The sequence below is a fragment of the Gobio gobio genome (assembly GCF_949357685.1).
Source record: "Gobio gobio genome assembly, chromosome: 10".
Taxonomy (NCBI): Eukaryota; Metazoa; Chordata; class Actinopteri; order Cypriniformes; family Gobionidae; genus Gobio; species Gobio gobio.
Window position 1 is genome coordinate 8,314,760 of NC_137116.1, and position 22,688 is coordinate 8,337,447.

The 22,688-nt window shown below is 38.9% G+C and overlaps 1 protein-coding gene across 2 annotated transcripts in view; it reads left to right on the plus strand.

Moving 5' to 3' along the window:
- The first annotated feature begins 993 nt into the window (after nt 1-993).
- LOC307132266 (BICD cargo adaptor 2) overlaps nt 994-22,688 on the plus strand; it is a 36,241-nt gene continuing 14,546 nt past the window's right edge. For both annotated transcript variants that reach the window (XM_079826445.1, XM_079826444.1), the window contains exons 1-6: nt 994-1,388; nt 13,077-13,289; nt 13,778-13,930; nt 14,048-14,203; nt 16,760-17,059; nt 21,522-21,779. In XM_079826445.1, coding sequence (XP_079682571.1) covers nt 1,173-1,388; nt 13,077-13,289; nt 13,778-13,930; nt 14,048-14,203; nt 16,760-17,059; nt 21,522-21,779 — 1,296 coding nt within the window. In that variant the 5' untranslated portion in view covers nt 994-1,172. The remainder of the gene's footprint in view (nt 1,389-13,076; nt 13,290-13,777; nt 13,931-14,047; nt 14,204-16,759; nt 17,060-21,521; nt 21,780-22,688) is intronic.

A 22,688-nucleotide genomic window follows, 5' to 3' on the forward strand; every position in this document is an offset into this window, starting at 1 on the left:
GCTAAGGAGTAGCAGATAGCAATAAAGGGCCGGATGGATCATACAGTTTTTTGGATGGATGCCAAGGTTTTTTTGGACAGGAATGTTCGCTCTCTGACTCGGACCCCTTTCGTTTGGCAGCTTCCATGACTGGACTAAACTGAAATGAAACACGCCGTGTTTGCCGCCAACTGGCAACCCGGTTGCCGAAATACATTTGGATAAACTGACAGTGGGTGTGTTACACAGACCAAAACAAAGACATAAGTTCCGACACGGAACGCACATTTTCACAGGAGAATAATTGACTACTATAGCATTGTTTTTAAGATAAACAAGTATGTTAACTTAGCATTTTTCTTAAATATCTGAAGACATATTTTGGTATTTTTATGCTTTAGTAGAGTCAAAAACCTACATAGAGCCCCTTTAATTTTTAATGGTATTAGATTATTAGTTTATTGCATTTGAAAGATTATCCGTTTTGTAATGGGTTAATAAGATGGTTTTATGCATATTTTTGTTGCATTTACATTGTTCTGACCAGCAGGGGTCACCAGCGTGTGGCGTTCCGGACGATTCGAATCAGTGAATCATTTTGCAAATCAGAGCCATCTAAGCTTCGTTTCTCCCATCATCATCATCACCACTAGTAAATGACAGCACGCCTTTCCTCAATAAGCCACATTATTTGAGCGGCTATTCAAGTCTGTTGCACAAGCCGTAAGTTATTGAAAATAATAACATCATATTAGAGAGAAAATAAATATTGCCACTGAACTCAACGAAGATCTCCACGTCACAAGCAGGGAGCCGGTTCACACGGGCTTCCGGCATCCAACTGTCAAACCACAGTGAATCATGGGATATGTGTCTTTAGCTCCATTTGAGAACTTTCAAATGCTGTTGAACTAAACTACAACTCCCATAATAACAGCCTCCCCTCATTCCAAGGAAACCCCCATCCCGGCGTATCCCTCAGTAGATTACACAGCCTCTTCTCCTCCCCGTGTTATTGAGGGGGAGAGGAGCGGAGAGGAGGTGATCGATCCGCGGTCATGAAGAAATAAAGCACAAGCTCCTCTGCCCCTGGAGATCGACAGCATTCATCACCCGCTCCAGAGCAGGAATATATCAGTGAAGCGGTCATGCAGCGCGCGCACGGGAGAATCTGAAAGCGTCTGCCGTTAAAGATGTCCGCGGAGCAGCAGCAGCGCGACTGGACGCAGGCGGAGGGGGAGGAGATGCAGCGGCTGTCCCGGGAGCTGGCCGAGACCACGAAGGAGAAGATCCAAGCGGCGGAGTACGGGCTGGCGGTGCTGGAGGAGAAGCAGCAGCTCAAGCAGCAGTTCGACGAGCTGGAGGCGGAATATGAGACCATCCGCCAAGAGCTCGAGCAACTGAGAGAGGTAACGGCCAACAGTCGTCGTCGTCAGAACTGCGACATTATTAACGACGGTCGCGAAATGCTGCCATATTATCAGTGTAGTTATGTAGGCCACGGACCACCAAATATCATCATCCTCGGGAGACCCCCCCCATATTAAAATGTGTGTGTGTGTGTGTATATATATATATATATATATATATATATATATATATATATATATATATATATATATATATATATATATATATAAACCATAACCAATTTAAATAGTTTACAATACCAATTTAAAGTATTTAATATTTAGTGTTATATTAGAATATTTAGTGTCTGTTAAGGTACATTACAGTTTTTTTTTCTGTTTAATCAATGTCTTATTTATTTTTATTCAAATTTTATTTTATTCCTGTCAAAACTTTAACTGGCCCCAGCACAAAAAGTAATAAATGAATAAAATAGGCCTTGTTTTTGACCAATAATTAATAAATAAGGTTGTGTCACCATAAACTGCTAGCCCAACTCCATATATATATTTCAAATATTAAGTAAACTGTCAGTACTAAAATAGTAATCAAATTACAAGTAATACAATAGAACAAACATAAACACTGATTTTCATGTTTTTCAGGTAAGCCTAACAGTAATTTACAGGTTGAGAAAATAAATAATCAAATGTAAAATAGCACTGCATAATATTAACTGTAGAAATGAAACGCAGATGAATCATTATTAAAGTTCTGTCACTTTAAGAGTGAATGTACGGATCCAATATATTGATACACAAATGTGTTTTATTTTTCAGCTGTTTATGTTCACTTAAGATATAACTGACTATCCCTGCATCCCAATGTACATACTATCCACCCTATACGCCTTAAAAAGTATTAAATATTACTAATGTCACATACTATTTAGGATGGATAGAACGCACATTGAGATGTAGGCTCTGTTTACGGGGCTTAATTTTGTGTGAATATGTCCGTTCAAGCGCAAGAAGGCGTGAAAGAGATCTCAATTCAGCATTCGCACGCTGTCTGAGACGTATTTCAGCTGTGGGTGAGATGGTGAAATCAGTGAGGTGGTGAAACGCAGACATGGAGTAATGATGCCGTTGTGTAGCTCATATGATGGAGTGACTTCATGTTGTTTTAGAACATGGTGAAACGCTGTCAATTGTGTCACTGGATGGGTCTGAAAGACTACATGGGAAGAATCCTGGCATGTTCCAATCCAATGATTATTTCCTGAGATTCCTTCATCTGGTTGAGTTTTGCGTAGATTTGTCATATGCTGCCTATGATATCCCACAATCCTTTGCCTGTTGGGAAGAATAAAAAATAATAACAAAAATGGTTTCAACTTTTGATTCCGTTTCCAGCAAGAAATAAGCTTTGTAGTTATTAAATATTTGCCTGTTCTTTGGGATGCAGCCATATATATAGATCACAAAACCAGTCATAAGTGTTTTAAATTGAGATTTATACATCATATGAAGTAATTTTTGTCAAACACATTTGTCTATAAAACTGATTTTGTTGGAATGCACTGCTTTGAATTTCACTAGGCAATGTTTTTACCATAGAAAGTTCTTTAATGGATGTTTTTGAAAATGTTTCACCAGGAATAATCTTACGTTCTTTATCAAATATTGAAATTAAAATCTTATATAATGTTTGTTATATTTTTTGTGAGATTATCAATTGTTGTATTTGTTTAGTTTTTTTGCTACAACTGTGTTAATTTTGTTTACATATTTATTTCTAATATATTGATCTTGCCATGAAAATAGCCACAGATGCTGATATGGCAATAGAAATAGATAAATATTGGTATGGATTTATTAGGAAAATATTTGTCCGAGATACAATTATTTGAAAATCTGGAATCTGAGGTTGCAAAAAAAATCTAAATATTGAGAAAATCGCCTTTAAAGTTGTCCAAATGAGGTCCTTAGCAATGCATATTACTAATAATAATACATTTTTGATATATTTACGGGAGGAAATTTACAAAATATCCACCTATATATATATATATATATATATATATATATGTATATATATATATATGTATATATATATATGTATATATGTGTATATATATATATGTATGTATATATATATATATATATATATATATATATATATATATATATATATATATATATATATATATATATATATATATATATGTATATATATATGTATATATATATATATATATATATGCTGGCAAATATGCTGGCAAATATGACATGCATTTAGAAAATATGTATGGTGAATTTTTATTTCATGCCGACTTTAGAGTCTGTGAGTCTGATTTTCTGTTGGTGAGTTCAAAGAGCAATCCGCATTTAACTCAACACTACGAGTGCTAACTATACCGATAATATACGTACACTTTAACGCACAATATCATTGTGCTTATTATAAACACTCTGCAGACTGCCGTTTTGATTGGCTGTCAATGTTTTTATCGATCATCAGTTGAAAGAATTTTTTTTTTTTTTTTTACTGATTCTAAGTATATTGTTTCTCTGTGTCGATATTGTTATAGTCGTGGTTTTAGAACATTTTTAAAACTATATCTTTATCATTATAGTTATCATCCCTGCTCTAAACTGCAGTTTTGGGAAACAAAAGCATTCATTTCCCCAGCAGCGATGCATTGGCAGTGACTTTGGCCATTGTGCTGGAATCACATCCCTGGTTTGATCAAACGCTGCTCTGATTAAGTCCAAAGGTTATTTACTGCTCATGTTCTTGATCTGATGTTGCTTTTAATCACACTAATGTGTGATTTTATCTCAAAATCAGAATGAAATAATAATGCTTTGGTTTTGTGCTGTGTGAGTGTTTCAGCTCATGTGCTGTGGTGAAATGTGACAGCCCTGCTTTTGAAATTGTGCGGGAGTTTTCGTCCCCGCCTAAACGGCCAAGCGAGTTACAGCCTCAACAGGAATGATGGGAATGCGGATGAGCTGCTGATAAACACGCCTCTGTTTTCCGTCATGCTGGGAGTGAGAGAGAGAGAGAGAGAGAGAGAGAGAACACTTTAGGGATTTGTCCTGTGGGTCGATCAGCCACAAACCTCAAAGTTAAGAAAAGCATTTTTGTAAGTGACTGGCAAGCTATTATTAAAACCAGTTCTTTCCAATTTCATAAACTTTTCTTGAAATTCCATGATGGTTCTGGAGTGGTTTTTGCTACATTCTGGTTCTTTTTGACGGTTTTGATGGCTCTACTTTCTGTCTGTCATTGAGAACAGTCAGTATGACCTTTCCTGTCGGGGTCAGTAAAGAAGTTTAACTAGTAAACAAGCGAAGTTATTGTGCAAATAGTTCTCGAATGCAGAAGCTCTGTTGAAAAGATGAGCTAATAGGATCTTTCACACATACAGGACATCTGCATTTTACAGTTTAACAATCATGAAAATACTGGAAAATCAGCTCTGGGATGAGAAATTCTCCTCATCCGGACAGATGAGGAAAACCGTGCATTCCGTTTAAAGGTCATTTGACTCATTTCTGATGATTGTATTCACAGTGTATACAGGGCTTCAGAATAACATTTGAGAGCAGTGGCACGAGCGCCACTAAGTTCTACAGATGGCTTTCACCGCGTTTATTTCCCCAGCAGCGATGCATTGGCAGTGACTTTGGCCATTGTGCTGGAATCACAGCCCTGGTTTGATCAAACGCTGCTCTGATTGAGTCCAAAGGTTATTTACTGCACCTCATATTCTTCTGATGTTGCTTTTAATCACACTGTGTGATTTTTATCTCAAGTCAAGTTTCAGAATGAAATGATAACGCTTTGGTTTTGTACCGTGTGAGTCCTTCGGCTCATGTGCTGTGGTGAAATGTGACAGCCCTGCTTTTGAATTTTTGCGGGAGTTTTCGTCCCCGCCTAAACGGCCAAGTGAGTTACAGCCTCAACAGGAATGATGGGAATGCGGATGAGCTGCTGATAAACACACCTCTGTTTCTCGTCAAGCCCTTGAAAAGGGGTACGAACCCTGAGATGAATAATGTTTGCCAGCAGCCATATCACCCTGTAGCCCAAGACTGGTTTCCCACTGAAGCTAAGCAGGGCTGAGCCTGGTCAGTACCTGGATGGGAGACCTCCTGGGAAAACTGTTGCTGCTGGAAGAGGTGTTAGTGAGGCCAGCAGGGGGCGCTCACCCTGTGGTCTGTGTGGGTCCTAACACCCCAGTATAGTGATGGGGACACTGTACTGTAACAAGCACCTTCCTTTGGATGAGATAGTAAACCGAGGTCCGGACTCTCTGTGGTCAATAAAAATCCCAGGGTGTCCTTTCGATAAAGAGTAGGGGTGTAACCCCGGCATCCTGGCCAAATTTCCAGGTAGACCTCTGTCCATCATGGCTTCCTAATCATCCCCATATATATATATAATATATATTAGTGGTGTCAACAATAATCGATTCAGCAATGCATCGCAATGCGGGCACGCACGATTCAGCATAGATGCGGCAAAGTGCCATAATCGATTATGTCACCGTTTATTTTCTGGCCTTGAGTTGGACAATAAAGTTGTGAAGTTTCAATTACTTCCAGGGTCATAACAACAACAACAACAACAACAAGAATCAAGATGGCTGAGGCAGAGGGAGATGACCGCGATAGACGGGTAATTAAAAATGCACCCATAGCTTGGAAAGCGGACATCTGGGCACATTTCGAATTCTACGAAGTTAATGGGAAACTAGACAAGACTTACGCGGTGTGTAAAACCTGCCACACTAAAATCAATCACGTTGGCAATACAACTAACTTCACAAACCATGTTGATCGTTGGCATCCTGAGTTGGCTTCAATAACAACACAAAAAGTCGACACATCCCAGCCAAGAATGGACGAGTCGCTAGTGTCAACGTTGCCACACAACTCCGAGAGAGCAAAGAGGATCACATGATCGGTGGCATGTTTCATAGCGAAGGATCTACGACCCTATTCTGTGGCAGAAAATGCGGGGTTTCGCCACATGCTTAAAACAATTGAGCCCCGGTATAAGCTACCGACAAGAGCTACCTTCACTTCAGTGTGACTGTGATTACTGATTAATATTTGGACAGGAGTTCAGGAAGTGCCCGGTCTTAGAGCTACTATTTTACTGTGTGTAAAAAAACACTTATGTTCACTGCTGGAAAAAGTTGGCTGTAATTATTGCTCTATTTAATTTCAAATGTTTCTAAAGCAAAGAGAAGAGAAACATTTCTCATTCAAAGCACTGAAAGCAGTGATTTATGTTTTCAGGTTTGAAAATGCCATATCCAATACCCTGTACCATTAAATTTTATTTGATTTAATGATATTTATGTCAAAGATACAGGAGAGTGATAATACACACATAGCAGCCAGTAAAATCTGTTGTTTAATATCTGACTGCTTGTATTGCCTCATGACCGATTAAAAATTTGCCTTGTTGTGTGCAGTAGAATTTTGATGCATCGCAATGCACCGTAGAATCGAATCGAATCGAATCGAATCGAACCGAACCGTTACCTGGTGAATCGTAATCGAATCGAATTGTGAGGGCAGTGCCAATGCACACCCCATATATATATGCACTTTCGGTACAGGCGTCAGAACCGCATCTCAGCAGCATATCTTCATTTGTGTGTGTGACGGAGGGATTCCTGCCGCTGTTTTCACTCCTTTACACATTTTATAAAATTCTATACAAAAATTATACGTCATAAAAACTGACCAGGTTGTGAACGTGTCCCTATGACTTTAGGATTGCTATCTTTAGATTTGGTGTTAAGAATGACTAAGCAATCCAGGACTAAATGTATCGCTTTAGTTTGTGATTTCGAGTTTTTTTGTAAGATATAAATGTTTTTCAAATGCGCATGATGAAAATCAGTGGAAATAGGTTAGTGGGGGTTTAGATGCTGGCAAAACGATCAGCTAGGGTTCTTCTCTTCAAGCTGTTTCCAACAATGTGTCTTTGTTTCTTCAGGATGCAATTGAAAACAAGACTGCTAAATTTAGTCACTGGCACAGCTCAGGATTGGTCTTGTTCCTGGTGGGTGTCCCACAGGTTATCTGTGAATGTGGGAGTTTATAGAGCGTTTACTCACAGCTGTTCGAGCACTTGTGGTGATGTTCTGGAGAACATTACAGAGATACTCGATCCTCTGATGCATCGCAATTCTCTCTTAGATTCTGAATCGATTCTGGTCAAATGCATTTACATCTCTAAATGATTTTATGATGTAAAATTATTTCTGTCCTAAAGACAAACATCTGATATGTTCTGTGCATTAGTCTGAACACAGCCTATTAGACCTGTTTATGAGTGGGTGAAATCTTATTTCATGATAGGAGAATTTTATTTCACGATAGTAATATATATATATATATTAGAGCTGCAACTAACGATTATTTTTTCTGTCGACTAATCTAACGATTATTTTTTCGATTAGTCGACTAATCTAACGATTATTTTTCCGGCTTAATCTTATGATTCTTTTTTACTGATTATTGTATTTCAAAGAGGGTAGTGAATTTGTATATTATTTTAACATGAAATCAATGAATGATGACAATATTAATTGTATTTCAGGAAGGGTAGTGTACATAGTATGCCATTTTATAATGAAATATATGAACACAAGAAGCTTTTTAAACATAATATATAATGATACTATTCATCATAAAATGTATACAGAGTAGGCCTAATTAGGAAAAGTTGTTTACTATAGTAGTTGAGTATGATTTACTTATTGATTTGTGTCAATAGTAAACGAAAATGCACTTGTATTTATCTGCGAAAGGTTCACAGGAGCTTTCAGCATAGTTTTAATATAGTATAACTAGTCGTCTATTTTGAAGATACATGTGCATAAACAACGACTAAATCTGCCAGAAGTTTTTGCCCAAACTTCAAAGACACATTTAAATGATTAAAGCTAGAGGCATATCTTAACTTTAATGTTACTTTAATCATGCAAACTACCTATATACAGCATGTTATTTTGCATATGTGTTTGGGACAGAGCGGAACCAGGTCGCATTAACAGGAGATATATGCAGCCCATAATAAATAAAAGCACGAGACGTACTGGGGTCGGAGAAGAACCCCGGAAAATGTGACCGTCTGTTGCAATACACGCGCCACGGTTCAGCTGCGCGAGAGAACACTGGCAGCAGGGTTGCCAGGTTTTCACAACAAAACCCACCCATTCGTAACTCAAAACTAGCCCAAAACAAGCCCAATCGCGTTTCGGGGAGGTTCTCTGGTAAACATCGCGCTCGGGGGGTTAAATATGTGTGGTTTTTTTGCAGGGCTGTCTGCTAAAATTCTCATTCCCGGGGCTAAATATCACATAGTTGGAATCGCTTCAACCCGCGGACATGAGAGACAGCCCGCGGCAACAGTGTAGAAGTAGCCCAATTCCGCGGAAAAAAACGGGACTTGGCAACACTGATTGGCAGTGTGAAAGCTCCCGCTCTCCACGCGCACAGCTCCTGCTCTGCCACCGCGCGCAGTGTAAAACCGGCATTAAGGAGCGAGCAAAGCACAGTTTTATTCGGCTTCTGTTTAAAGTACTCCCACACCTTTGAATGTCGCGGTCTGGCTTTATATGATAAATGATCATTTTCACTATGCCCGGGAGCAGAAGCTGCCATTATTCTAGATCTTCTGTTCCATTCTAGAACGTAAATAATGTGCCGCCGACGTGTCGACGCATTTCACGCACGACGTCGACGCGTCGTTGCAGCCCTAATATATATATATATATATATATATATATATATATATATATATATATATATATATATATATATATATATATATATATATATATATATATATATATATATATATAATCACAATAAAGTTATTTGTGTTAGTAAAATTACAAACAATAGGACAAATACAATATATAACAAAAATATGAATTATAGATATTATACATTCTGTATACATGCTGCAGTTTTGTCGTCTGCCGCTTTAAATGCTCAAGTTCGTTACAGCAGGATGGATTCTGATTGGCTGTCATTGTTTTTATCCCTCATCAGCCGGAGAAAATCGTTCCAACGATATCGTTTCTCTGTGCCAGTGTGCCATTGTCGTTATAGTTGTGCTGTAGGGCTGGGCGATATGTTAAAAATATTTGATTGATAATCGCCTTAAAAAAATATTGCCATTTTCCAATTATAGGCCTGCGATTCGATAATTGAAACGTTAAAGTTTTGCACCCCTTTGATGGGCATCAGTTAAATACTATCATGTGGCCAGTTGAAAGTAGGGATGTATAGTATCGGCCACCATATCGGTATCGGCCAATATATGTTCATTTATAATGTTATCGGCTGATAATAAAAATTTGGCAGATTATATTAAAGCCAATAAATAATGGATCATTTAAATTGCTTGAAATATGAATAGAATCACTTCAAAAAAGGAAAATACAGTTCCAGTGCAACATGTGCAGCGCCAGTCTGTCATATCGGCTACATAAAATCATAATGAGAACATCATAATTGTGTGCTTGGGACATGGCTTTTAATGGTGAGACTTTTGTTTTTGTAATCAGGCTCTCAAAAAATATATGAAAATTTTGATTTAGATTTATCTGCCAATATATCGGTTATCGGTATCAGCCAAAAATGTTATGTCAGTGCATCCCTGGTTGAAAGCCATAATCAACAAAAACATATAAACGTCACTTGTGCATAACAAACACCCTAATAACAACATCTCCCTTTTTTGGAAGGAGCCTTGCTCTTCTGTTGCGCATTCCTCATTGTTTCTTTTTTGCTATCACATGTAAACACCATAAAGTCCCACCCAATCAGAGCTGCACAGACACATACTGCGCTATAAATGATGCAGCAGAATCTGTGCTGGTTGATGCATGTCTGTCACCGCATGGTAAATACCATCAACAACCCAGCCCTTACCTTGAGTGAACCTAACCAACACCTAAAAACAAGGCACATCTGTGACACGGAATATTAAAGGATATTCCCATTCTAATCACTAAAAAGCAGCAGTTTTGAGCGGTTGAGTGGATTCTGAATAACCTTAAACGGCTCTGATTGGCCATTGCGTTCAAAAGATCAACAGACATGTCTGTGATTGGCTACATTTCTCACTGCTGCAAAAACGCATTGTAAATATAAACCTTTGTCGCTTTCCAGAGCACAAACACAAATACGGCATGGAGATTTTGCCAAATCTGTTTCGCAGGGATGATTTTTTTTACAGTATCCACTGAGGGTGCTCTTGCTTCGTTTGAGGGGGCTTAACTTTGTTAAAAACAGTTGCTTCACATGTTGCCTGAACTCAAAGGAAAAACCATAGACTGTAAAAAAAAATATGGACATAGTGTCCGTGACATCACCCACTCCCAGATAACTGACAATGTGCAAAGAGGCGGGACGTGGCTGGAGCTGAGGTGACGTGATGACTAACAGACAGCAGACAAACGGCCATCCACCTGTCACTCAAAGTGGCCACACCCTTAATTATGCAAAACTTTAAGGCTTTATATAATGTAAACGAATGAGTTATAAAAAAATTCACCCCTCTCACAGTTGTCATGAAGGGCAAAATTAGCCATATAGACCAAAACCACAATTTGTACCAGACTGTAAACATGTTTATTTCTTCTGTAAAGTTGAGCATTTTAACATGGAGCTCAATGAGATTCTCTTCCGTGTTGGCTTCAAGAGAAACTGGAGGTTGCCGCTTGGGAAAAACAGGAAACACTTCCTTCCTCCTCTTGTAGACTTGGAAGAATGGTCATGGGAACCCTGCCTTTGTTCTGAAACGTACTGAGCTGTGCTGCTGTTTAAATGACCAACCTGATATGAAGTATACACCGTCCGTCCATCAGTACTGCCGATTAGATGGCTTTGTGAAGTCCTCAGATTGACTGCGCAAGGGGTCAATTATGATTTTAATACTCCAAAAGATTACATAAAGTCAAAGTTTTAGGTCGAAGCAGAGAGTTGACTGGACACATGACAGTTACATATGTGTAACATGCTTAATGTAATTAAAGGGATAGTTCACCCAAAAATGAAAATTAGTCCATAATTTACACCCTCAAGTCATCCTAGGTGTATATGACATTCTTCTTTCAGACGAATAAAATCGGATAAAATATCTGTAGAATTTGATTCATATTTGCTCTGTTTTTGAAGTCCATAAAAAGTGCATCTGTCCGTCAAATAACGTGCTCCACGCGGCTCTGGGGTGTTAATAAAGGCCTTCTGAAGCGAATCGACGCATTTGTCTAAGAAAAATATCCATATACCGCCTTCTGTGGAAAAGTGTTGAATGTTGAAAGTGAAACTCAAGATGCGTACGTGACGTCATGACGAGCCTACCTGGTCGCGTTAGTCTTTCGATCGGCAGGGGAACTTTCAACAATTTTTCCATATATTGAACAGGGAAGGCGGTCGGCCAAAAGTTTACTTTATAAAGTTTTAAATATGGATATTTTTCTTACACAAACGCATCGATTCACTTCAGAAGGCCTTTATTAACACCAAAGAGCCGTGTGGAGCAGTTATTTGATGGACAGATGCACTTTTTATGGACTTCTAAAACAGAGCAACTATGAATCAAATTCTAATGCTTGGATTAGCTTGGACTTTTGTAATATAACTCCGATTTTATTCGTCTGAAAGAAGAATGTCATATACACCTAGGATGACTTGAGGGTGAGTAAATTATGGGCTAATTTTCATTTTTGGGTTAACTATCCCTTTAAATACAATAAACGGAGTACTCGCGCGCACAGAAAGCCGCCTCATGGACAGTGTGTGATCCGAATTCAGTTCTTTTCCGCAGCTATACACAAAATTGTCAAAACGCCCGTCTTCGTGAGCATTCACGTGAACACAGTCAGTTATGTCTAGAAGTAAGTGGGCTGAACAGTTGAGAAAGAAAATGCACGCGTATCAATATATTGGATCTGTGCATTCACTCTTAACGTGACAGCAGCCTAATAAACCTGCTTGTGTTTTTAATGTTAATCAAGCTACAAAAGACAAAGAGAAAATCACTTACTGCTCTTGACAGAATAACTGTGGCTTTAATAAGATTTAGTATGTATTTAATTCATACAGTGAAGCTACGTTTTATTTTTACATTTGATTATTCAATTTCTGTTGTTAAATAAATGTAGGCTCACCCTAAACCCCCTGGTTTAAATAACGTTAAAATTACTCTTTTTTTTTTTTTTTTATGTAGCTAGCTAATGCTATAGTAAAACACTGATGTTCACTTTCAGAAGTTGTAGGAAGGCTTTCTTCTTACAAAAAGAATGTGAAATATATATGTTGGTTATATCATTTTCAGTTTTTAAACATAAAAATATAAATTAAATATAAGTAAAATGTATTTTACACACTTACAGCATTAACGTATCGCATATTGAATATAATTTAACAAGTTAGCACATTTTTCTTCAATATCGTGCAGCCCTAATAGGCATAGAGTGTGGTTTGAATATGAATAGAGATTTTAACACCTCATTAATTCACAGACTTTAGAATAGACCCTCCATATATGGATTGTTGCTGCAGTGTTTGTATACACACTTTTGAAAGGTATACCACTTGTTTCCTCCTTCACATTCCCCCTTTGGCAATATGAATCATCCCTATATATAATGATAAATTATTAATGATTAATCTTCATATCTATCTTCTGTTACTCAGGCGTTCGGACAGGCTCACTCCAACCACAGGAAGGTGGCGGCTGACGGCGAGAGCCGCGAGGAGTCGCTCATCCAGGAGTCTGCTTGTAAGGAGGCGTATTACGAGCAGCGCATGCAAGAGCTGCAGGCAGAACTGCGACAAGCACGTAATATCCTGACAAACGCCCAGTCGGAGAACGAACGCCTCGCCACCATCACTCAGGAACTGAGAGAGGTCAGTCCACTGTGTGACTGAACGAACGCCATGCGTATGGATCACGAGCTGCATGTTTAGGGGATAAAATAACAAATTGTTTGATAAATCAAGTTTGTACCTGCCTATTAAAAACACTATATAAACTACATAAACATTAAAAACTAGGGCTGTGATGGTGGTAATCCTTCCACCACGATGGTTAGCAAAATTAGGCTTTTATTACAGATGTAACCATACACAGATACTGAAAGTTTTTCATAGATTTTTCTTTCTGTTCGCCATGCATGTGAACAAACACAGCATTGTTTCAAGCACTGCACGTGCTTTGGACAATACCATTTATATATCGCATCTGAAAAATGACGAAGTACACTGAGTGAAGTACCGCCCCGTGTTTACAGCAAAAGGAGTGTTTTTGGTAAAGGGCTTTTTTTGTGTCCTGCTTCTTCGTTCTTTATTACATATACAGCAGAAAAACACACTCACACACTTCTTCTGTCTTACAGAACAGTCAGATGGTTGAGCTGCAGAGGTCACATCTACGGGACGACATCAAGGAGTTTAAGATCCGAGAGGCTCGTCTGCTGCAGGACTACAGCGAGCTCGAGGAGGAGAACATCACCCTCCAGAAACATGTTTCTGTCTTAAAACAGGGCCAGGTAACATTCGGCTGCTGTAGCTTCAGACATGCTAAACTCATCGCCACGCTGCAGAAATATCAGCTGAAACGTGATTAGTCACAGCAGCGTTTGTGTGTGTGTGATGGGATCTTGCAGGTTGAGTTTGAGGGTCTGAAGCATGAAATTCGTCGCCTGGAGGAAGATACCCAGTTTCTGAACAGCCAGTTGGAAGATGCCATCCGTCTGAAGGAGATCGCTGAGAGGCAGCTTGGAGAGGCGCTGGAAACCATCAAGACTGAGAGAGAGCAGAAGGCAAGAGATTTATCTATTTATTTTGAATTATCATTATTATTGCAGATAGATATTATTGGGAGTGTGACCCCCCTTTCTGTTACATTGACCTCGTACCAACAAACATAGACCCATAAACCTGTGATAAGGCTAGAGAAAAATGTAAATAATAAATATTATAATAAATAAATGAAAATAAAAATGTGATTTAAAATAAAAATATTTGTGTTATTAATTTACTAAATATATTAAATTACACTAAAATAAATAAATGAAATTTTGTATCTTGAACGAGGACACAAAGACAAGAAAGAACGGATATCGAGAAATGGCCAGTGTCTATTTCGTGCTAGGTGGCAATATTGATTTAATATTTGGTTTTAATTGATCTTTCTTTAAAGGGGGCATAACACACGCAGTTTCTGCCAGTCTCATGTTAATCTTGAGTACCTATAAAGTTGTATTGCATCCTTCATATCTCCCAAGAGTCTTTAGTTTCATCATATTTATAAAGACAGAGAAGCTGTACCGATTCTTTCAGAAAACAGCCGAGCTCGTGGAGGCGTGCAATGGGCGGAGCTAAGGAGTGTGGTGGAAATTATTTTATTTTCTAAGTAATTAGGATTCAGAGAAGTATTGAAAGGTTTAACAATTGTTTATTTCTTGCAAGAAAGGCGTTCATCACTCTGAGCATTCAGAGAGCGAAGGCAAACTTCCCTCTGTGTCTGAAAGCTTTATACCACCCACCCTCGCGCGCACAAGCTCTCGCACTCAACATCCTCTTTATTTTTGCAGCTTGCACACGGAGGGTTCACAAAAGTCACGTATCAAAAACACACATATAGCAATACAAACATAGCATGTCATATTCATTAAAGTCGGCATGAAATGGAAGTTGAGATCGTCTTATTCTCCTTATTGTGATGTATATCCGAGTGAAACGGCTTCTGAAATCAGAAAAAATGTAGGGCGAGGCTTGATTTCGTCCTTCGGGAATTGATTGGATCGTTGGAAGTAGGGCGTTTCTAACAAAATGGAGGCAGATTTGAAGTTTGCACTCAGTTGTGGAGAAAAACTCGATCTATCTCTTAAATAAATGTATTTTCTCTCTAAATCTTTTCTACATATGTTACTGAGCATATTTCCTCACTTTTCGCTGGTTTATGCTACAGATTTTACTTATTTTAAGCCTTTTATGGCTTTATTTCTGTAAAACTTTTTTCTCAGCTCTCCCTTATAAGGGGGGCGTGTCGTAAGCGCGTTCACACACGCTGCATTCCTCAGTGCGAGCTGTCACCACAAGCTGTTCGTCCAACTATATTGAGTAATTTTTACATAAAAAAAGCTTTTATTTCTCATATTTCTCTCTTTTTACCACAAGTCCTTCTTGAAGAAGGTATTGTGTATACCGAGAAAAATGCACCTAACCACCATATTGCTACGATCAGTGACATGTTTCTGAGAGGCGGTGCAGAAACGAGACGGGGCGATAACCCCGCCCTCGCGCCCTAGCACATGACCGGCAGAGAAGAGAGGTCGTTTCGATGGGGGAGGGAAAGTTAACATATTTGATTAAAGATTATAAGGGTAAATGAATTTTTAAAAAATAATGAAGTGCAGAGATAAATCAGTTATAGTAAACACTACAATATTAATATAAAAATACGAATTGTAAAATTTTATTTCATGCCGCCTTTAATATAAATACACAGCATATCTGCCTGTTGCCGGGCAGAAGTTTCCTCTTTTACAGTTTCTCTGAACTAGGCCCTTTTTCTTGTTATCTAGTTTCGGCGAAACTAAGCAGAACTTAATGTTCTCTGAAGTTTATTTTAATAAGGCATCAAAACTAAGAAGAGAGCTTTACTTAATAAGGCATTGGTTGTTGAAAATTATATGTTAAAGCATGCATTAAAATTTCCATAACATTAGTCACACACACACACGCACACAATAGATCATGGCATTATCTCTGGATAACTCTCGATTCACTATACGTTGGTGTTGTTCACATTATATGCCCTTGCACGCCGTTGCCAACAAAACACACACATTTGATGCAGTTTCACTCACCGCTTGTGGTTTCCACTCATGACCGGGGACAAACACACACACTTGCAGAACTCCAGAAACACACACTGCATCCACTGTTCCCTTAACTCTGGGTTATTTGGGAAGCTGAACAAGGTTATCTTTCCCTCACAACCAGAAACACACTTCTTTAGTGACATTGTTGATTTTGTGGTCTAAAAACACAATGACAGTGTGCATGTGCACATTCATCTGGGAGATGGAGGAATTCCGACCTTGATAACGTCATACAGGCCTATACTCTGAAAAAAAACATTCCGAAACTTGTTCGAATCCTGAAGGAGACGCAGAAATACTGTCATACGTGTGGTTTTTTTTAACTTTGGCCATGTTTAGCATGAGAATCAACTCTTTAACAGTGTGAATAAGTCAGAATGCATGAAATGGCATTAGACCCCCCTTCTTTAATAGATCTAGTTTAAAATGCCATTGAGCCTGCTAGTCTGAGGTGTAACTCATGGTATTTCTTGGTGTGCATTAATACAGGCCGCCTTAAGGAAGGAGTTGTCACAGTACATGACCATCGGGGACTCTATGTACCACAGTCCTTTGAGCATCTCCCTCGACGGGCTGAAGTTTAGCGACGACACCACCATCGAGCCTAACAACGACGAACCCCTCCACGTCTATGAGAGTGGCTTAGACAAGATCGCCAACAACAACGACAACCGTGTTTCCACGCCCAAAAAAGGAGAGCTGTTCCACCCCTCCTCCAGCCTCGTGGACAACCTCCTGAACGAACTCAACATCTCCGAAATCCAGAAGCTCAAGCAACAACTGCTGCAGGTAATGAGTTAAGCTGTTCTGATACATTTACCATGTTTACTTGTTTATTGTTTCAAAGCAGCTTCACAGAAAATGCTTGTTTCAATGTTAAAATTGCTACTGATTTTAAAATCACAATCTTCACAATTAGTCCCCCCCCCACCCAAATCATGCAGCCCTATAGTGTGCATTCAGATCTTTGTTTGATTGGCTGACAGCTGGACTGCTTAAATCCTATTAGTGGAAGTTGCCTTTAGTGATCCACCCCATCTGACACAATGAGCTGTCCGTTCAGCCATCTGTCAGGAAGTCAACCTGCAAACTCTGACCTTTTAAGGGTCCTCTCAATGCATACGGGTGTGTGTTGTCCAGTGGCGATGATCGCACTGCTTGCAATAACCATAGGAGTCTGTTGCACCTTGAGATAGTGCTGTCCATTATGGTAATCAGACCCTCACATAGTCCTCATGACCTATTGATCATTCACGAAATCCATTCCAGACACCATTAGCAAGAGCAGCTGAAAGCAGCTGAGATGTTTACATCTCAAATGAACAATTGCTATTTTTGCATACATTTTTAATTACAGAAAATTTCATGAGCTCTGGTTGTTTGTGAATGGATCTGTTAGTGTGTGTTGTGCTGTATTGGTCACTCTCTCCACACACTATAGGAACAAAACTGTTAAATATATGATTTTTAGGGGTTCAAGCACGTAGCTCTGAAACCCTATTGTAATTGTTACATTTTCCAAGGATCAGCATTCTCCTCTAAAACTGATCGGGCAGACCAAACCGTAAGTTGTAGTGACCGACATCACCAAAGCTGGCCCCAATCGGCCTGACAGGGCCCTACGGCAGTCAAAAGTATGAAATGGCTCATATCTCCTAAACTGTTAGGCATAGGCTCAAGTGTCTTATATCGTAGGAATCCTTGGCTCTTTCTGAGAATTGCGATGATTGGCCACTTGGTGGCCCTATAACAGGAAAAAAACATGAAAATGGCTATAACTACACAACCGTTTGTCCGATTGACTTGAAAATAGCATACACTGTCTTTGTCCAAGGTGCCATGATAGTCTAAGGACATTGGTGTATCTCAAAAAACATGGACGTCATTTGAGCACCTATTAGACAAGGTTAATGGAGGCCGATTGGAAACGAAACTAAGCCATAACAAAGCCTATAAATCCTAAACAAAAGCTCGGAACGTCACGTGAATGGGTGAGCACATGCAGCATATGACTCTAAAGAAGCATGCAAACTTTTAGGGAGATCGGACCATAGTTGACACAATAACTGTTAAAAAGCTTTAAAGGAACACGCCATCTTTTTGGGACTTTGGCTTATTAACTGTATTCCCCAGAGTTAGATAAGTCCATACATACCATTCTCATCTCCGTGCGTGCCATAACTCTGTCTGACGCACCCACCGCTAGCCTAGCTTAGCACAAAGACTGGAGGTAAACGGCTCCAGCTAGCCTACTGCTCAGTAAGTGACAAAATAACGCCAACATTTTCCTATTTACATGTTGTGATGTGTATAGTCACAGTGTGGACAAATAACAAGGTTACATCCATCTTATAAACGTATACACACTGGGGACTATATTCTCAGAAGGCACATATATATACATATACCCCACATTGGTACCTTTTTTGGGGAAAATGTCCTTCATGAGAAATGGCATGTGGGTTTAACAGGAACATCTACAACTTCCACATGAAATTAAATAAACAAAGGACAGAAATATTTTACCGTAATGCAGGGCTCGACATTAACGCTTGTCTGGTTGTCCTGGACAAGTGGATTTTTTGAAGGGGCAAGAGAAAAATAATTTTACTTGCCCGACGGACAAGTATCCTGGTTAAAACGTCAAAACAAAAAATAACTAGGGAATCACCAAAGTGCAATAATGATTCTGCATTCAGTGTAAGTGGCGATCGATAGAGGATAATAATATAAAAGGAACTGACGTTAACAAGGTTGTGCTGTTGTTGAGGCTCGTGCAGCCTCTCGAGGAGAAAATCGAAAACAAATGAACGCCGCTCACACACAGAAACTCAGTTAACACACACAGTTAAAATGTGCAGTTTTTATATTTATAACATAATACAGTTAAGCAACATTACTCTAACAAGAGTGTTGTTTTCCTGAATACCATCACGACTGAAAATGACACTGATTTCAGACGCCAGTTCCATAAACAATTATTTAACATTAAGTCACTTATATTTCAGAAGCAATATGGACTGTTTTTGTTCTATTTCAGCAGCGAAAATAAAAAAAATATATCAAAAAACAAATATCACAGCAGAACCGTAACGCATCTCACAGCAACAGTGTGTGTTAGTGAATGATTCAGCGTTTTAAAGAATCGGTTGAATCAAAGATTCAATGACCTATTCGTAAACGACCGCCAAATTCTTGAATGAATCAGCCGTTTCACTGAATCGACTCAATGACTCGCTCATTAAGACGGTCACATGCTGCCACCTTCTGGTGGTTTAGTTTCATCTTTCCAACATTTCTTATTTGTATATTCAAAAATATTTAAAATAATCTCATAACATTATTTAATGCAGCTGTAATTCGTCAGTGTAAATGATTTAATTTGATTGGTAACAGCCTATAGTGTCTTATTCTAATTTAATTTATAGATCAAATTTAAGAATATAAAAGGAAAGCTGAAGCATATCCTATATTTAATAAGATTATGGAAAAATGACCTTTATAAAAAGGTACAAATATGACAAATATGCATATTTAAATATGTCAAAGCTTATTAAACACTGGTGAGAATATTGCTTCAAAATAGGGATGTGACGGTGAGGAAATTTTCCCACCGGTTAATTGATGTGTGACAACACCGGTAATACCGGTATCACCGGCGGAGGCTTTTAAATCACTAATTCTATCTAACCGAAAGTAACATGCACGTGACCGCTCTGAACTGAAAACGCGCCAGTGCGCGCACACCGTGAATGACAGCTCGTCTGTAAATGCGCGCTCTGTGAGGCCATGGGCGCGTCTCAATCAGTTCCCTAGTTCAGTAGTCAGGGCACTGATCAAGCATTGATCAGTCTATGATTGAGATGCACGCCTTGAATGCACACTGTTAGTTCGTCAGTAAAGCCTCGTTTATACTCGACGCGCCCGCACGAGCGCGAGGGTGCGCACGGCAAAAATAAATCTGCGGAGCCAGGCGAAAGTAAACAATGCGCGCTCTGTGCGGCCGTGCACATTTTACTTTCGGTTTTTAATTAGCGCCAATTCGGCTGCGGGTTGCTTGAATTATGGGTTCATTAGCCTATTATTTTTAATGAAAAACACAACAACAAAACAAATGACAAACTCCCTTAAATAGGCGCTTTTACGTTTCGCTTTGAAACCAAATCTTCCGCGATCATCTCAGTCAGCTCCTCACTCTTAAATCTGATGAAAGACTCCTGCCGAGACTCACGGTCGGATCCTGCTTTATTAAGCAGACACTTTCAGTTTTTATTTGTATTGTCTGTTCTCTAACTGAACTAAATTATTTTATTACTATAAAAAAAAAAATCAAAAAGACGGTGGGCGGTGCCACGGTGGGCAAGTGATGTAACCGGTGTTGAGTCTGGACACCGGTAACACCGGCAACACCGACTATCGTAGCAAGCCTACTTCAAAATAGATTATATTTACAAAAAAAATCCGGACAAGCAAATGTTTTACTCGGACAAGTGAATGACAGATTAAGCGTGTGAACAGGCTTAATGTCGAGCCCTGCGTAATGGCTTTATTTCCAATATAGTAATAACTGAATAATTATAAAGACATTACTGCACTTCTTCCTTGTGCAGTATTTGCTTATAAAGCCTTAAAGAAAATAATACATTTTATTGTTTCCAAGTTCCGTGTGAATAAAATATTTAATTACATTCCCTCTGTAACTGACATGATCAAAACAGACAGTTAATTGTTAACCGTGAGCCACAGTACTGAGCCAAAACTTCATATTCCTTTTATAGACTGGTATTTTTCCCATCTCAGCAGCCACATTTTTGAGTCATGTCAGTACAGGTTACACTGTTGTTCGTTTCAGCAAGTCCTGTAATTAATGTTCAGAGCAAATGTGCTTCTGAAGGAGCTTCTGCTTTGACTGAATTATGAAAGATACTCAACGAGTATCCACTTGAGATCCACTCTTTTGCAGTTTACCTCCACCACTTTTTCACTTTCTGTTATAAGACTAAATAATATTTATACCATTCCAAACAATCAGCAATTTCAAAGCGTCATTCCAGTGAAGGACTTTATAGAAGTCCATACATTTGACCTTGCCAATCAACACTGATTTAGTATCGGTCTGCACTATAATAGCAGAGTCAATGTCAGCCGAGTGAAAAAGATGGTCATTGTGGAATCACAAAGATTGTGTGTGCTAACGAAAGACTATTTTCTGTCGTACCTGAACCATATCGTACCATATGTGTTTTTTCAGGTGGAGCGGGAGAAGGTGACATTGCTGTCTACACTGCAGGAATCGCAGAAGCAGCTGGAACAGGTGCATGGAGCCCTTTCTGATCAACACGAGAAGGTCAGCCGCCTCACCGAGAACCTCAGTGCCATGCGCAAACTCCAGGCCAGCAAGGAGCGCCAGTCCGCTCTGGACAACGAGAAGGAGCGCGACAGCCATGAGGATACTGAATACTATGAGGTGGACATCAACGGCCCTGAGATCCTGGAGTGCAAGTACAAGGTATAGAAATCCATTTTATTTATTTATTTATTTATTTATTCACCCAAAAATGTAAATTCTGTCATTTAATTACCCTCATGTCGTTCCAAACCCGTAAGATCTTCGTTCATCTTCGGAACACAAAGGATCACAAAAATATATTTTTGATGAAATCCCAGAGCTCTCTGACCCCTCCATAGACAGCAGTTTAATTAACACTTTCATGTCCCAGAAAGGTAGTCGTCATCGGTAAAATAGTCATGTGACTCCAGTGGTTCAACCTTAATTTAAAAATGCCACGAGAATACTTTTTGTGCACAAAAATACAAACAAAATAACGACTTAATAAAAAAAAAAATCTCGTCTGTGTCAGTTTCCATTGGTCAGCTCCTGCGTCAGTGTCACTTATTCGTCATGTTGCTCACGTGAACAACATCTTAATTTGTGTTCTGAAGATGAACAAAGGTCTTACGGGTTTGTAATGACATGAGGGTAATTAATGACAGAATTAAAATTTTTGGGTGAACTAACCCTTTAAGGTAACTTTATACAGCGTTTTCATCTTTGGCAAGAAGAAATGGTGCATAGGTCAATAAATACAGTATACTTGGGATTCATTCAATACCAAAAATATCTATTTATAAATGCACTATACCTTCTATTTTGTGTACTAAGCATTTTATTATTTTGAGCTCAAGCCTGAAATAAAAGCCTCAATTGCCCAGGGAAATGCAAACACTGAACATTGTTCAATTATAATCCATGAAATGGTACAAATACACTTCATGGACTTAATCTCACTTTATCTGTTAATATTCCAGCTCACCTTTAATGATTCGATTCCACCATGCAAATGACATGACTTTAGTCAATCTTCATGCTTGTTTATTTATTTTTTTCTTCTTTCCATTAATTTGCTTTTCGTTCATT